The 15,721-nt window shown below is 38.9% G+C and overlaps 1 protein-coding gene across 3 annotated transcripts in view; it reads right to left on the reverse strand.

Annotated features, from left to right (window-relative positions):
• Window positions 1–514: 514 nt before the first annotated feature.
• The window catches only part of NSRP1 (nuclear speckle splicing regulatory protein 1), a 56,975-nt gene continuing 41,768 nt past the window's right edge, over window positions 515–15,721 (reverse strand). For 2 of the 3 annotated variants that reach the window (XM_051992243.1, XM_051992242.1), the window contains 4 exons: window positions 5,744–5,872; window positions 4,343–4,550; window positions 2,998–3,106; window positions 515–1,490 (listed from right to left, as the gene is read on the reverse strand). In XM_051992243.1, the coding sequence (XP_051848203.1) occupies window positions 638–1,490; window positions 2,998–3,106; window positions 4,343–4,550; window positions 5,744–5,872 (1,299 nt within the window). In that variant the 3' untranslated portion in view covers window positions 515–637. Of the gene's footprint in view, window positions 1,491–2,997; window positions 3,107–4,342; window positions 4,551–5,743; window positions 5,873–7,660; window positions 7,818–15,721 lie in introns of those variants that run through there. The other variant, XM_051992244.1, reaches the window with a different exon arrangement.

A 15,721-nucleotide genomic window follows, 5' to 3' on the forward strand; every position in this document is an offset into this window, starting at 1 on the left:
CTCCTTGAGAAGGGTGGACCTCAGGCCCTTTTCCCACCCCGTATTACATTGCCTTTAACAGGCCCTCCCTCACTGTGCCCAATGAGAGGGGGCGGTCCGTGGGGACAGGCCACGGCGCTGGTTCATTCTGCTTCTGCCGAGAGGCCCAGGCCATGCTCGGCCCTCACAGTCCCTGCACATGAAGCCTCCAGGATCCCCTTCACTTAGCCTCATGTGGACTGGTCAGAGACAGCACCTCGAAGAGAACTTAGCTGCAACGGCGTCAGCAATATCAAGCTGGCCCCCATCTGAAATAGGATTTTTCTTCACGCCGGTCCCATCTCTATCCTTATCCACTGCCCAGCACGTACATACAGAGCTGCACTGGCAGTTGGCGGAGGGGGGGGAGGGAGGGTCATTAATGTGGACTGGCTGGAGCTTTTGGTCAAAGAGGGATCCCGCCCCCCCACTCACCCAACCTAGAGAAGCTGACAAATATGGTGAGCATTCAGCCACGTGGACAAACTGGAGCTCATTTTTTACTTAAATCAAGGACATTTTTATTTACATTACAATACAGTGAGCTGAGGACTATATATAACCTGACAAATGCCAAAAATACAGACACCCTCCCTTTCCTGGGCTGCTCTTGGGACCTTCAGTCTTCTTCTTTCTCAATGTAGCTTTTGGCCGCGCAGCGGGCCACCTGCCGGGCCAGGTACCGGTCTCGGGCCGACATCACTGTCTCTTGGCTGCTGCGCTTTGCAAATTTGCTCAACGCCTCACGTGGCTTCTCTGCCCCCTCCTCCTGATGACGCTTGGAGGCCCCCTCTGCGTCCCCCTGAGGCAGCCCATTTCGCGCCCCAGGCCCCGTGCTCCCCTCACTCTCCAAAGGCCCAAGGCCCGGGTCCTTGTCCCTGCTTCTCTCTGGCCGGTCTGCCTGGCCCTCTGCGCAGCCTCGGCCCCCCTCCCGCTCCGGACTGTCCTGCGGGTCTCCACTATTTCTCCGCCGGGCTGGCTCTCGCTCTCGGTCCCGGGGGGCCCGCTTCTCTCCCCCTTCCTCCCTCCTCTGCTCTCGTGCCTCAGTCCTTTTCCTCTCTTCTCCCTTTCCCCTGCCTCTCTCATCCGGTTCCCGCCTTTTCCGGACATGGTCTTTACCGCTATCCTCCCTGGGCTTGTACTTCTCGGCTTTTTCTTTCTGGCGAGAGCTGTCAGGGGAACGTTGGTCCCGACGTCGGACTGCGCGGTCTCCCCCTGCTGGGTCGCTGCCCCCGGCCCTGCAGCTCCTGTTGCTGGGCCCCCGGTCCTCCCCTGAGGAGCTGGAATGCCGGCGGCCCCGGCCGGCCCTACTCCCCTCCTCCTCACTGCTCTCCTCCTCCAGGTCGCTGTCGGCATCCGGATTTTCCTCTTCCTTCACTCTGGTTTCGGGCCTGGCTCTATTATCTCGGACTCCACTGTCTGGATTCTGTTCATCAGAATAACCCCGCGGCTTCTCCTCCTTTATCCTAGAGCTTTAGAAAAATGGATAATTGTGTCACAAAATCCTTCATTGGCTGCAGAAGAAATGAAGGGACCCTGCACTTCCCTCATTTCCCCGAAGCAGCCCTGAGGCTTCCTGTCTCTACAAATGGGTCACCCCTACACAGCAGCTGCAGCCCCTCTCCCCAACTACCACTGTAGGAGGACCCTTTCTCTGGGCCAGCCTCTTGCTCTGGGGGGCCCATCCTCAGTGCTTTTGTGAGGCACTGAACTAAAAAGACAAATATGGAAAAGGAACTGGATTCTAGTTATAATTTCATGGACTTTTAAGATATTTCAGAGCATGGGTCTATATCAAATGGGGGGGGAGATTATTAAATAGGATTAAATCTAAAAAAAGGGATTTCTTGTCAATATGAAAATAAGATTTTCACAACCATCAGCAGGCAAGATCCCATATTGATCCTGATATTATATCCTTGCTAAGTCTTCCTTCCTTGTGGGTAAAGCAACCCTAGCTTCCTAATAGAGGGCTTAGTATTTATTAGAACAAGAAATATGTGGTACAAACATGTGCTGATATTAAAACTGAACAAAGCCAAAATAATTTAGGTTTTCACATTTTCACAGCCGATAAGTGTGGTCAGTTTATTTACATTAGTCACAAGTTCATTTTTACTAATCACACGAATAAAGTAACAGTTTGTGTTTCTCCAGGAACTGCTGGCAGACTAGCCTGGGCCAAAGGACCTGCAGGCAGGTTAGAATACTAAAAGTGTTTAGCGAGATAGATATGGAATTTCTCAGCTGGCCTAAGGTCTACTCTTATAGGAAAGTCAGAATGGAGGGAAAAACCCCATACAGGATTTTCTTTCCAAATATACTTTCTTAAACTTAACTTCTCCTGGAACCAGACACTAAGCACTGGAGAGGAAAAGGCAAAAAAGGCAGAATCAAATCTGGTTCTCTCAGAGTATCCAGACTCTGGTCTCCCAAATAGTATTGCCCTTCAGAAGGAAAAGTTAATTTAAGATAGTTTCAGGACAAACTATCCTCTTCAACTATCCACATGACTAAGAGCAAGACCATTTACTGCTCTGATTTAAGTACACCTATGGCTAGTTTTGTTACTGCATCAAAAAATCATGCCTTCTTAATCACCAAGAGGACTTTTACCATTAGACACATAGAAGCCGGAGAACCAACAGCACTAAGATGATGAACAAATACAAGTGGTTTTGGTGGCTTTGTGAGGTCAGAGGCTGGGGAGAGGAAGCATGATGCACAGTCAGAAGGATGACCGGTTTCAAAACCTCTTCAGACCTGTCTATGCCATTGTGGGTCAGCTAGTTAATCTCTGAAGGCTCCAGTTTTCTCGATGGTCAAATAGGAATAACAACAACAACCTTTATTACCTCCCCTGTAAGAAGACAACACTTTGCAACTTTAAAATGTTACAGAAGTATTAGTCTCATGAAGGGACCATTAAAAACCTTCCATGGCATCTCCTGAGAAGCTGTGGCTGTGGGCGCTACCTACCTGCCCTCCCGAAGGCTGCATTTAGGGACTTCCTCTTCTCCAACTGTTTGATTTAAAAGGTGCCTATAAAATCCACTGAGATCCTTCTGCTTGGTTACATCCAGTCGAGCTAGGCAGAACCAAAAATACAACATGATCAATGGTGTGACAATAGCTAACTCACAGAAAGAGCTCCAACTTAAGCTACTTCTTGTAACAACCCTGGGAGAAAGGCCAGACGGGGATTAGCACCCAATTTTATTGAGGAGAAAACTGAGACTCCAAGAACTCAGGTGACTTTCCTAAAAGGTCAAAACAAGTGGCTGAGGGGGGACTGAGCCCCATGTCTTTATGTCCAATATAAAAGAGAGGAAAAACAGGAAGGCAGAAACGATAATGGGGTTGCATGTGACATGTGCTCTGTGGCTAAGTAACCCAGGTTTAGTTTCTTCATTTCTAAAATAGAGACAATGCAAATACTCGCACACTTCTTCAAGGGGCTATTGTGAGAAAAGCATTTTCTGGGGGTAAAACAAAGATTTATATCACAATGTCTATAAAACCCATTGAACACTATTGTTTGTGAAGCCTTGTTTTTGTTAGAGAGGAAGAGGCAAAAGAGACACCCATAGGACATGGCTGGGTGAATTCTCCCCTGGTTACTCAGCAAAGCATGGACCCCGTTAGATAAATGTGATGAAACTGTACTAAGCCATAAGAAATGAGGGAGAGGATAGCCATGGAAGATGAATGTGATGCGAAAATTCAAGGAGGGAAACAAGCAGAAAGTGCACAATTCACCACCACAAAAATGTGAGGAGATAAAATTTGAAAAGACCTCCCCACTGACCAAGGAAAGGGCCAACCCTGATTTTGACAAATTGATGAGGACATGCACTTCCCACCTAGAGGTACAGAACCAGACAAGGCCAATGCACTGACTGGTTTGGCTTGACTATACACCTTGAATTCTTTTTGGAGGGGAGGGAAGAAGGTGAGTTAGTGGGGAGTGGAAAAGACAAAGAAGAATATCACTCAAACCTGTGAAAGATGCACAAAAGAAAGAAATGAGCACCAAGGGTACATAAACAGAACAATTTAGTAATATTCTGTTGAGTGAGTGTGTGTGTGTGTGTGTGTGTGTGTGTGTGTGTGAGAGAGAGAGAGAGAGAGAAATTGCATGAGAAAAATTTATAACTTTTTATGAAGTTCACTTTCCTATTCTTCGTTTCTTGAAGCATTTGCAAGTTTTGGATTAATGATTAAAAAAAAAAAACATTTTAAGAAGTGTGTTGCATGATAGTACAAGCGCTTCCAACAAAGTCACATCTCTCTTGAGAACCTGGGCCCAGCCATCAACACTCACCCTCCAGGGCAGCGGCTCTTCTCTCTCTTTCTGCCTCTTCAGCTCTTTCCTCGAGTTTCTTCTTGTAAGCAGATGTCACAAATGCCTCTTTATCATCAAATTCTCCTTTCTCCATTTCTCGTTCTCGCTGAATTTTCTTCTCCATTCTTTTCTCTTGCTCCTTTTTTCTTATCTCTACTGCTTTTAATAGGCTGTGAATGTACTTGGGCTAAAAGAAAAACACACCATAGATTGTTTAAAGGAGTGCTAAAGATATTTCTCATTAACGGTTAATTATAATGACAATAATAGTACCAACTAATAAATTTACACATGCCTAGGATATGCCAGGTACTTCATTAAGTGCTTTACAATTTTCATCTCATTGGTTCCTCAGAACCCTGGAAGGAAGGCACTATTATTATTCTCATTTTACAGATGAGGGAACTGAGGCAAATGGAAGGTAAGTGACTTGCCTGGGGCTACACAGACAAGATGAGTTTGAGACTGAATTTGAACTCAAACCAGGAGGGAATAGAGATTTTCATAATGGCCCATTAAAGGTGAAAACAGAATTGTATTTAATGAAAATCTGAATCTAGAAGGAGACATACAGACTAATGCTATTTTCTCTGTTCCAAGAGTGGAAAGCATTTTCATGTTTCTTGTGCCATCTTCCATGGTACACACTTCTTAAAAGTCTGCACCTTCATAGACAATAGGTTCCATGACACCAAATTGAAAAAGGAGAGAAAAGATAATTGGATATTTAAAATTTATTTTAATTTGGCTTGCTGCTTGATTTTCTGTAAAAATATCTGGATTTAAAATATATATATATATAAAGTGTTAATTTCTTTTTGAGGCTATATTTTCCCATTCTTTTGGTACCCACCAGTAAGGGAATATAGAGAAATGCTATTAAAAATGCCTCCACCAAATATGCTAAGCTACAGCATGCCTTATATATTTTACATTTAATGGCATAATGGCAGATGAAGATCTGCCCCCATCTTATAATGGGAATAGCCAATCTCGAAATTGTGAAGATCAATGTAAAATTTCTACATAAATTATTTGGGAGTTTGGGGTAGGGCTGCAAGCTGTTATAGCAAATATCAATATTTTCACAGCAAACTTAGAAATAATGACTAGTTATTCTCAGAAGCTCCAGCATGCTATACAGTTACTTGAGTACCAAAAAAATTTAGAGGGCTTTAAGAATGTTAAAAAATTAGAAGTTATTTTTATTTTATTCTTAGTAATAAGATTCTGATGGAAACACAAATAGCTTTATTAATTCTGAGTAAGATTGCAAAAGATCATGTCAACCAAAACATACATAGAAATATCTTGAACTCAGAAGAAACATTAGACATTCAGAAGTAGGCCATAGAGAAATCTAAAATTTCAAACACAAACCTTTCTGTCTTTTACTGAAAGCAATTTAGGATTACTTTCCTCCTTCTTCCGTTGCATATCATCATAAATACTGTCATATTCATACACAGTGGCATCTTCTGCTAGGGCCTTCTGAATTTCAAGTTTAGTCTGTTGATAAAAGGAAAGAAAAAGATTTAAAAAAAAATAATTCCATGGTAAACAACAGTTTTATCCCATCTATTTTGCCAAACTCTCATGAGTTGTCCCAGCCAAAAATTCATTACCAAAAAATTCATTACTGAATGGCCAGCCTCCTTTGCTGGTCATGAGCATTTTCACACTGATAAGTGGAAAATGTCTCCACATTAGAGAGGTCACAGATTCCTATAAAGAATGAATCTCACAAGAACAATCAAACACCTAGGGCCAGAAGGGAAGTTAGGGCTCCCCTTGTTCAGCCTTCCTTTAGAGTAGAAGAATCTCGGATCTAATGAGGATGAACAACTTGTCTAGGATCACACAGACACAGACACAAGTGTCAGTCAGGACTTGAACACAAACTGCCAACTCCATGCCCAACATTCTCCATTACACTCCTCCACGTGCTGGCTTTAAAGATTAACGGGACCCACACAGAAATAGCAAGTAAGTAATTAGCTCAATTCCTTCATTTTACAGACCTCCAAAATAAATCAAAATACACTCTGATACTTGATGGCTTCAATGAAAAGTGAGAAAGAGTCATTAAAGACACAGAAGGATACAAGAAAAGCCCAAGTCTTGTAGATTAATACAGAAGCTTCACACCTCTATATCATGAATACTTTCTCAAGAGAAAAAACAAGGCATTGCTGAGTTCTACCAAATAATATCAGAAAAATTATCCATAAAAAGCCATGAAAAGAGATAAAAGTTTCCTTTAAGTTAAGTCGTCTGTGCAGTCAGGCCAATGAATCATCAGAGTTAAAATCAGACTAGTAATAAGAAAAAGATATCATCTTAATGAAGAAAACTGAATTCTACATTAATCAATAAGCCATTGAAAAAAAGGGAAAGGGACAATAAAAACAATATTGACACCAACTGTAATAATTTTATACAGAAGTTAAGCTGTTATAAATTAACTCCTACAAGAACAAAAGAACCTATTAAGTACCTTAGCAAACATTTGACTTAACTGTGAAATGTATACCAAAGGCAATATCAGGTTAGAAAATTAACTCACCTATAAAGTGAAGGATGGTCAATCGTGAGCAGCATAATCTCATAAAGAGAAAAGCAATGAAGGGTAAAACCAGTCTAAATAAAGACTAGCAAGATAATCAATTAAGTAAATCATTCCAAGGGCATTCAAGGATAAGAATAGAAAGAAGGCTACCAAAGAAAAAAATGGAAATGATTTGCAAAAATTATCACAACAAACTGTTTTCTCTGCCAAGGATGCTGAAACCAACACACTTAAATCCTAGCACCACAGTCTCTGAGATGAAAAGAGAACAAATATGGAAAAAGCAGCCAACCTGGATCAAGCATTTATGAGGAGATCCTTGTTGAAGGTATTACAGTTGTGAGAGTTGAAAGGAGGGAAATCATGGGGGAAATCAGACCCAATGACTCCAACACCTGTTGAGCTATATATTGCTTATTCTCCCATCTATACATGAACTAAGGATCTCCTCAATGAGGACATGACTAGAAAACAAGCAAGCTTTCACAAATAATGTTCAACAAAGGAACATAATCTTTATCAGTTCATAAGACTAAATCATGTTGCTTATTATTTATGGGGAAGGGAAGAAGCATTCCATCTGGTATCTCGTACAGCAAGATGACTCCCTATCTGTATAGCAAGATTATTTAAGATTTCACTGAAGATATAATAACAGAAATAAATTTGTCCAATGTCCCTCTCTATTAAATATCAGGCAAGCATAAAATACAGAGATGTATGCTCACCAAAAATATTTGCCATAGGTTGGGAAGAAATACAGGGCAGAAACTGGGTTGAAGAGAGATTCCTTGTGAGTCCTCCAGAAGCTCCTCTTTGTAGGAGACTTTTTCTTGATTTCATCAAGTCTCTGGACATGGTAGAGCCTCCTGGAAGAGATCTATAATCATGCAAAGGAGTTTATCCTGACCATTCACACAGTAAGAAATGTGTATTGCCCAGATTTTAACATGTGTCTGAATATAGAGCTTGTCCTACAGTATTTGGGATGGGCAATACAATGGACAATGAGTTGGACCCAGAATTAAAAAGAAGAAGGGTGGGTTAGATTGCTTTGAGGAAGTTATAAAACACTTTTTATTGACCATAAGCTTCCCATAACAGCAAAGGCCCATGTTTTCAAAACAGATGTTTTACAGGTGTTAGTATATGGCAGAAAACCTAAAATAAGCAGTTGTCTCTGAAGAACTAAAAATAAACATTGTAGAGGACAATGCAAAGAATGTAAGTAGTTTACAATGTAACCCATGAGGAACTCCAAAGAATAGTAGTAAACAATGTCATCAAAGACTGTAGCACAGAAGAGAAGATGGACTGGTCTTATGATGAAGGAAAGGGATGATAAATGGTAAGCCAGAGTACTCCACTGATGGCCCTTTGGGGTTAGAAGAAAGGGAAGGAGGCCTTCACCATATTCCGTTGGACCTCCTGGGTGAATTTTTGTTCTAGAATTTCCTTCTAGATTCAATTTTTCATGGGATAGAGCTCTAATTTCAATCTAAGTGGGCATTTAATTACTGCTCAGGATCAGATTTACAACTAGAAGGGACTTTTGAGGTCACCAACTCCAACTCCCTCATTTTACATTGCTCATTCTATTCAGTCAGAGAGTTTTTAATTTCTCCTGGCTTATGAATAAAAGTACTATAGGATGTTAATGAGAAATATATTTGAAAGTTCTTCAAGTAATGAATGAGAATTTCTCAGTATAGGCAGGGATGAATGGGTTGCAATCTGTTATCATTATCAGGAAAACTCCTAAATTGATGAAATCATAGATTCATTTGAGTATGAGAAAATCAATTTAAATATTACCAAAAAAGAGGAAAAATTACATTTTGACTTTTGATTTCCTAAACTTACATATATTTAAAAATAAAATTATGTGATATATTATGGATAACTTAATTATTCTCATCAAAACAATGATCCAAGACAATTCTGCAGGATTTACAATAAAAGGTGCTATCTACCTCCAGAGAAAGAACTGTAGAGCCTAAATGCAGATCAAAAGTACTTTTTTCTTTACTTTTTTTTCTTTTGTCTATGTTTTCTTTTACAGAATGACTCATACAGAAATGTATTTTGCATGACTACACATGTATAACTATAACCTATGTCAAACTACTTGCATTCTCAATAAAAGGGGAAAGGAAAGGAAAAAATTTGGAACCCAAAATTTAAAAAAAACAAATGTTAAAAATTGTTTTCACATATAATTGGGAAAAAATACTAATTAATTAAAACAAAACAAAACAAAACAAAACCTCATAGCTATGCAGAACTGCAACCTGAATTAGAATATAGGCAAAGCAACAGAGTCCTGCCCCCATTGCCAGCAACAAGACCCCTGTGATTTCCTTCTGATCAGTTGTTCAACCCCCTTACAAATGTGGGCTGAGAGTTCCAGAAGCATTTGCTACTGATGATTCAGGAGCTCCCAGGCCCACTCCTGGTTTCTGGGGCTGGGGTTATGCTGGTGTGGCCTTTGCCAGACTGTGCTCCACTGTCACCAAGGGGCAACAGACCTCTCTTGAAACCTTCTAAGTTGACTTTGGCTGGAAAATCATTTCATCCTGTCCTTCTGGACAGATTTTACCACTTCAGGAACTGTTTTATGGCATTATTTAAAAGGTTTGGAGGGGTTTTAGGGAAAGCTCCAGTGAGCTGCTGCCTTTTCTCCACCATCGTAATTCCACCTCCCAATTCAACTAAGTATATTGTGAAAACAGCTGTGGCTTTATTATAAACTAGTAAATCCAGAATTTTAAAATGCTTATGATAAATCAAACTGACTCAATATACCATTTTTTCAGTAAGTATAGTGACATATATACAGATCTGTGATATGGCAAGACACTTTCTAACAGGATTCTAATGTAACTTGTTATCTTGGGACAATTTATTATTTAGTTTACTATGGCTGAAAGCAAAATTTCAGCACTTTAAGGACCTCTGTATCTTTGCTTATACTATTTTTTCTGCCTTCAGTGTTTTTCCTTTTCTTTTTCTCTATCTAAATTCCATCCATCTTTTAAGGCCCAGACTTGGATATCAACTCTCCTCTAAGGGATTTTGTATCTACACACAAATCTATGATTTCTTCTCTTTTCTCTTCAATATCATATCACATATTTATCTGGTGTTTAGTTTATTCTGTTTAATGTATGTTAAACTAACTTCCCAGTGAAAGTGAAATGTACATAGAGATCTATTATTTCACCAATTTCTATTTCCTTCTAATAATGCAGACTGCAAGCCATCTTTGTGAGCTTTGTCCTTATGCTTCCACAAGCATGCCTGGGAAGAGAGGGAAGAAGAGAGAGGATTCTATCCAACATGCTGGGGACCTTCCTTGCCTTTTCTCAGTATCACAGAGACACCAATGGAACTGTGCTCTTCCCACATGACCAACATCTTTTTCACTCCTACATCTTCCCAGTGATATCTTTTAAATGTTTTATTCCAATTCTTTGAAACTTCTCATTTGTTTATGGATGGAGCCTACTCAATCTAACCATGAACTAGGTCTACTATCCTCTGAGCAGTATTTGTTTTGTAGCTTACTGAGGGCTCTGGTGGGCCCAGACTCCTAGTCATGCAATCCTAGTGTGGTATCCAGGCATTTAAATGGTAGGTTTTTGTTTTGGGGGAAAATCTGGGGTCACTGAAGGGTCTTTGCAGTTCCTGAAAGTAAACTACCCAGCCGACCTTCTGTTCATTCCTGGCTCTCTATCCAACATATATCTACTGATGGGCAAAAAGACTATTTTATGGAGAACTCCTACAAGACAAGCACTCATGTGGTGGTCAGAAAAGCAATACAAGATCACTCGCAAGGTCTCTTAAGACCTTTAGAACTGACTGTATGACATGGGAGACACTGGCCCAGCCCCTCAGCATGCCCTCCTCAGAGAAGGGACTGTGCTCTAGGAGCAACGCAGAACTGAATTAGCTCAGAAGAACAAAGTTAGAGAATCCATCCCAAATGTTCACATGGTCTATTTGTATCTGACCTGTGGTGGAGCGCTCTAAGCTCATCCTGGTCTGATCAGTCACAGTCACACACTTCCTAACTTGACTATTCACACAGGTTGTCATTTTGGTCTTCTTTGAGAATGAAGGACAATAATCAACCAACAAACTGATGGAAAAACTCTAGGCTATTTATCTAATTGCATGTCATAATCTTGGAAATACATATTCTTTATCAGTGTGGACGGTCAGTCCAAATTCTTTTGAATAGTTACAGATTTCTTCCAATGCAATGGTCTTGATGTTATCCACAAATATCCACAAATCCACACAAATGTGTAGGACCACCCCCATCTCTTTTCTTTGTACATAGAAATATTTATACTTAAGATCATAATAAAAAAGAAAAGTTAAAAATATTTCAATAGGATAGAAATCCCCTCTGAAACTCTTCTAAGTATTTTAAATGTCTCATTAATGCTCTTTTATTACTCCCCCCCCTTTTTAAACATCATGATCATCCATCATGACCCCACATCCCAAATACAACCATTTATTTTTATAGCAAATGAATTTAGTTCAACAAAATAAACTTATTGTCTGAAAACGTGTCATTCTGCACATCTAGTTTATCACTTCTCTGCAAAGAGCTCGGAAGACATATCATTATATATTTTCTAAAGTCAAAATTGGTCAAAATTGTTTTCCATTATATTACTGTAGAAATTGTACAAACTATTCTCCTCACTTCATACTGGATCAGTATGAATCCTTCCAGGACCTTCTCCTTCTTTCACTTATTCATCTCTTCTTTGTATACTTGATTTAATAAACCTGGTTTTCCCATTTCATCTTTTGAAGTGCTGTTTCTATCTCTTCTATAAACAATATACGATTGGAATCCAAGGCAATCAATAGGTGACAGTTTGCTCTACTTGATGGAAATAAAAAGTCTGTAATAAAAATCTTTACAAAGCTTTCCTATTCTTTGTTTGTTACTCTCCTTCCATTTTTATTCTTAAAAGCTCTCAGGATGAATCTGCTTAATTGCTTCTCTCTCAATGTTTGCTCTTAACTGGCTTTATCTTTTCCTGCTTCTCTCTGCTTTGAGGTAATGCTGTTCATAATCTCTCATATTTTTTCTGTAACATTTTATAAGTGAGCTTATTAGAACATAAAACAATATTGTCTATGGCTACCATGTCTCTCTCTACTTGGCTTATAAGTCAAGTGTTTACTGATTAAAGTGTTTTTAGACTTTCTAGTGTTCCTTTTATGGCAATTGATGCTAAACTCATACATGAACTTATAATCTGATCCTATGTCCTCTCTTCTGTCCATCACCCATGAATAACTTGTTTGAATAGATCAGGATTGAATTATTTTCATCTCAAACCATATTTGATTTTCTCATTTTTATCTTTGTATTAAATTTGTGTTAATTTCAATCTTTGCTCTAATTTTGTATTAATTTTGATATTTGCTCTAAATGAGCAGTGATTGTTCAAATCACTGATTAAGGAATGACAAATCAATAACAAATCATTTCCTATGTTAGCATATAATGAATTTCATCCATTGTGATCTAATTTGGTGTTTGCAATACCAGTGTCTACCATTTCTTTTCCTGAAGAAAAAATTCATGATACACACACACACATACACACAGCATAAGGCTTCTGTGTAGCCTATAACTCTTTACCTTTTCTCATTCCTTTTTCCTGATTTATATTTTCCATTATATTTCTTGCCACCCTTACCTATTTTGATGTCTCACTGTAGTATAGAGACAACTCAGGGTTGGTTATACTTACAGATCACACTACTGTCTACTACTGTATGCTGGAGAAGTTTCATTATGACTCCAACCAAAGACCAAGTGACAGCTGGGTAATGCAGTGGGTGGAATCTGACTATAAAAGTCAGGAGGATCCGAATTCAATTTGGCCTCAGACACTTAAACAGCTGTATGACCCTAGGCATGTCACTTTACCCATTTGTCTCAGTTTCCTGACTTAGAAAATGGAGATAATAATAGTACCTGCCTCTCAGGGTTGTTGTGAGGGTCTAATATTTGCAAAGAGCACTTAGCACAGTTATTGAAATGCAGAATACATTATTATCATCATCATGATGATCACCATTCATTATTAAAAGGACTAACCAAGCCAAATGTGGGAATGCTAATTGTTACTATTAGACTGCCTGCTTGTTGGCATTTCTTTGGCTATAGCAACTCACTGAACAAAGAAAAACAGACTAATGCTCTTCAGTCCTGCGGAATGCCGTCTTACTTAGCCCATATCAGTTTCAGAGTGCTAGAAAGAGAAACAGAGGATGCTAAGAATCTCAGTTCATGAGAAATGGTCTGCTGAGAAAACCAACAACTTCTGCCTAGGTGGGTGAACAGGCAGGGAAGTTCTCTTATGGACTTCAGAGCCTATGACCCTCAAAGTGAAATAGACACACTTTGCTACCCAGAGACTTCCATTTCCCAACCCAGAAAGGTAAAGTCCAGATCTTGTGCTAAAATAGCCCCTCAGGGAGCAGTACTCAACAAATATTTACTAATTGATTGACATTAAAATCATGCAGAATAACAAAAACAGTATCTGCAAAAAGCTTTTTCAGAATCAATAAGAAGCTTCTATTTTCTTAAAAATAAAGTGTTTCTAGGAATACCATTTAAGATCTTCAGAATTCTAAAAATTTTCCTTGTTCTTTATGAGTTAAACTGGTTAACCTAAGTTTGGCATTCTTATCATATTTTCAAATATGAGGAATATCTTCATATATGTTCAAAAGACTAGAAAGAGAAGTCACTATTTATTTTAACATTTGAAAATAAGTGATTCTATTATGGAATATTATTGTTCGATAAGAAATGACCAGCAGGATGATTTCAGAAAGGCCTGGAGAGACTTACACGAACTGATGCTGAGTGAAATGAGCAGGATCAGGAGATCACTATAAACTTCAACAACAATACTATATGATGATCAATTCTGATGGACGTGGTCATCTTCAGCAATGAGATGAACCAAATCAGTTCCAATGGAGCAGTGATGAATTGAACCAGCTACACCCAGTGAAAGAACTCTGGGAGATGACTAAGAACCATTACATTGAATTCCCAATCCCTGTATTTTTGCCCGCCTGCATTTTTTATTTCCTTCACAGGTTAATTGTACAATATTTCAGACTCCGATTTTTTTGTACAACAAAATAACGGTTCATGTATACTTATTGTATATCTAATTTATATTTTAACACATTTAACATGTATTGGTCATCCTGCCATCTAGGGGAGGGGGTGGGGAGAAGGAGGGGAAAAATTGGAACAAAAGGTTTGGCAACTGTCAGTGCTGCAAAATTACCCATGCATATACCCATGCATATAACTTGTAAATAAAAAGCTATTTAAAAAAAAAAAGAAAGAAAAAAAGAAAATAAGTGATTCTACTGTTTTTGGAGTGCCCATTATGTAATTTAGGGCCTAAAAATTCTCACCTTACAGGTACTAGCAAACAAGATTAATTTAAAAGCAACAATTCTAGTATTCAACATACAATATTTTCCTTCTATTACTGTTGAGTTATAAGATTTCTCATCAATATGACCACAAAAGGAAGGGGTGGAAAGGGGAAGGGCCTTAAAAGCCACCACAAAGAGAACTGCAGGATTTATAAGTGGAAGGGATTGGTAAAAAACTGAGAGCTAATGGATTCTGAGACCCTTGTGATGAAGAACCCTAGACTTGCAGTTTAAGAGCCTTGGTTTACCTCCCAGGTCTATGGCTGCCTCTTAATCTCCCTGGGTCTCATTTTTGAGAACTAGATGCCCTTTTAGTAGCCTTCCAGCTTTAAATAATGATCTCATGATCTATGCCAGACTGGTAAAAGGTTAATATCTCATCTCATGTAAACTCTGAAAACACCCTTAGTTACAAGAAAATTAATGATTATAAACACAAGTAACTGTACATAGATTCACTTGGACTGGAGCCTTCGTTCTTTGTCAAAAATATCTAATACAGATGGAGTGAAAAAATAAGTAAATAAAAATGTTTCAAACCCTGAAGTCATCTTGACAAAAAGTTTTAATAAGCCTCTCATTTCCTTTTTTTTAATCATTAACTGTTTCTTTTATTTTTATTATTATTATTATTATTATGGCTTTTTATTTACAAAACATATGCATGGGTAATTTTTTCAACATTGACCTTTGCAAAACCTTGTGTTCCAACTTTTCTCCTCCTTTCCTCCCACCCCCTCCCTAGATGGCAGGTAGTCCAATACATGTTAAGTATGTTAAAATATATGTTAACTCCAATATATGTAAATATATTATATTTATACAGTTACCTTGCTACACGAGAAAAATCAGATCTAGAAAGAAAGAAAAAAAACATGAGAAGGAAAATAAAAATGCAAGCAAACAATAACAGAAAGAGTGTAAATGTTATGTTGTGGTCCACACTCAGCTCCTACAGTCCTCTCTTTGGGTGTAGATAGCTCTCTGCATCACTGAACAAGTGGAACTGGTTTAAATCATCTCGTTGTTGAGGAGAGCCACGTCCATCAGAATCGATCATTGTATAGTCTTGTTGTTGCCATGTATAATGATCTCCTGATTCTGCTCATTTCATTCAGTATCAGTTCACGTAAGTCTCTTCAGGTCTCTCTGAAATCATCCTGCTGGTCATTTCTTACAGAACAATAATATTCCATGACACTCATAAACCATAATTTATTCAGACATTCTCCAACTGATGAGCATCCACTCAGTTTCCAGTTTCTTGCCACTACAAAAAG

The sequence above is a fragment of the Antechinus flavipes genome, chromosome 4 (assembly GCF_016432865.1).
Source record: "Antechinus flavipes isolate AdamAnt ecotype Samford, QLD, Australia chromosome 4, AdamAnt_v2, whole genome shotgun sequence".
Lineage (NCBI taxonomy): Eukaryota > Metazoa > Chordata > Mammalia > Dasyuromorphia > Dasyuridae > Antechinus > Antechinus flavipes.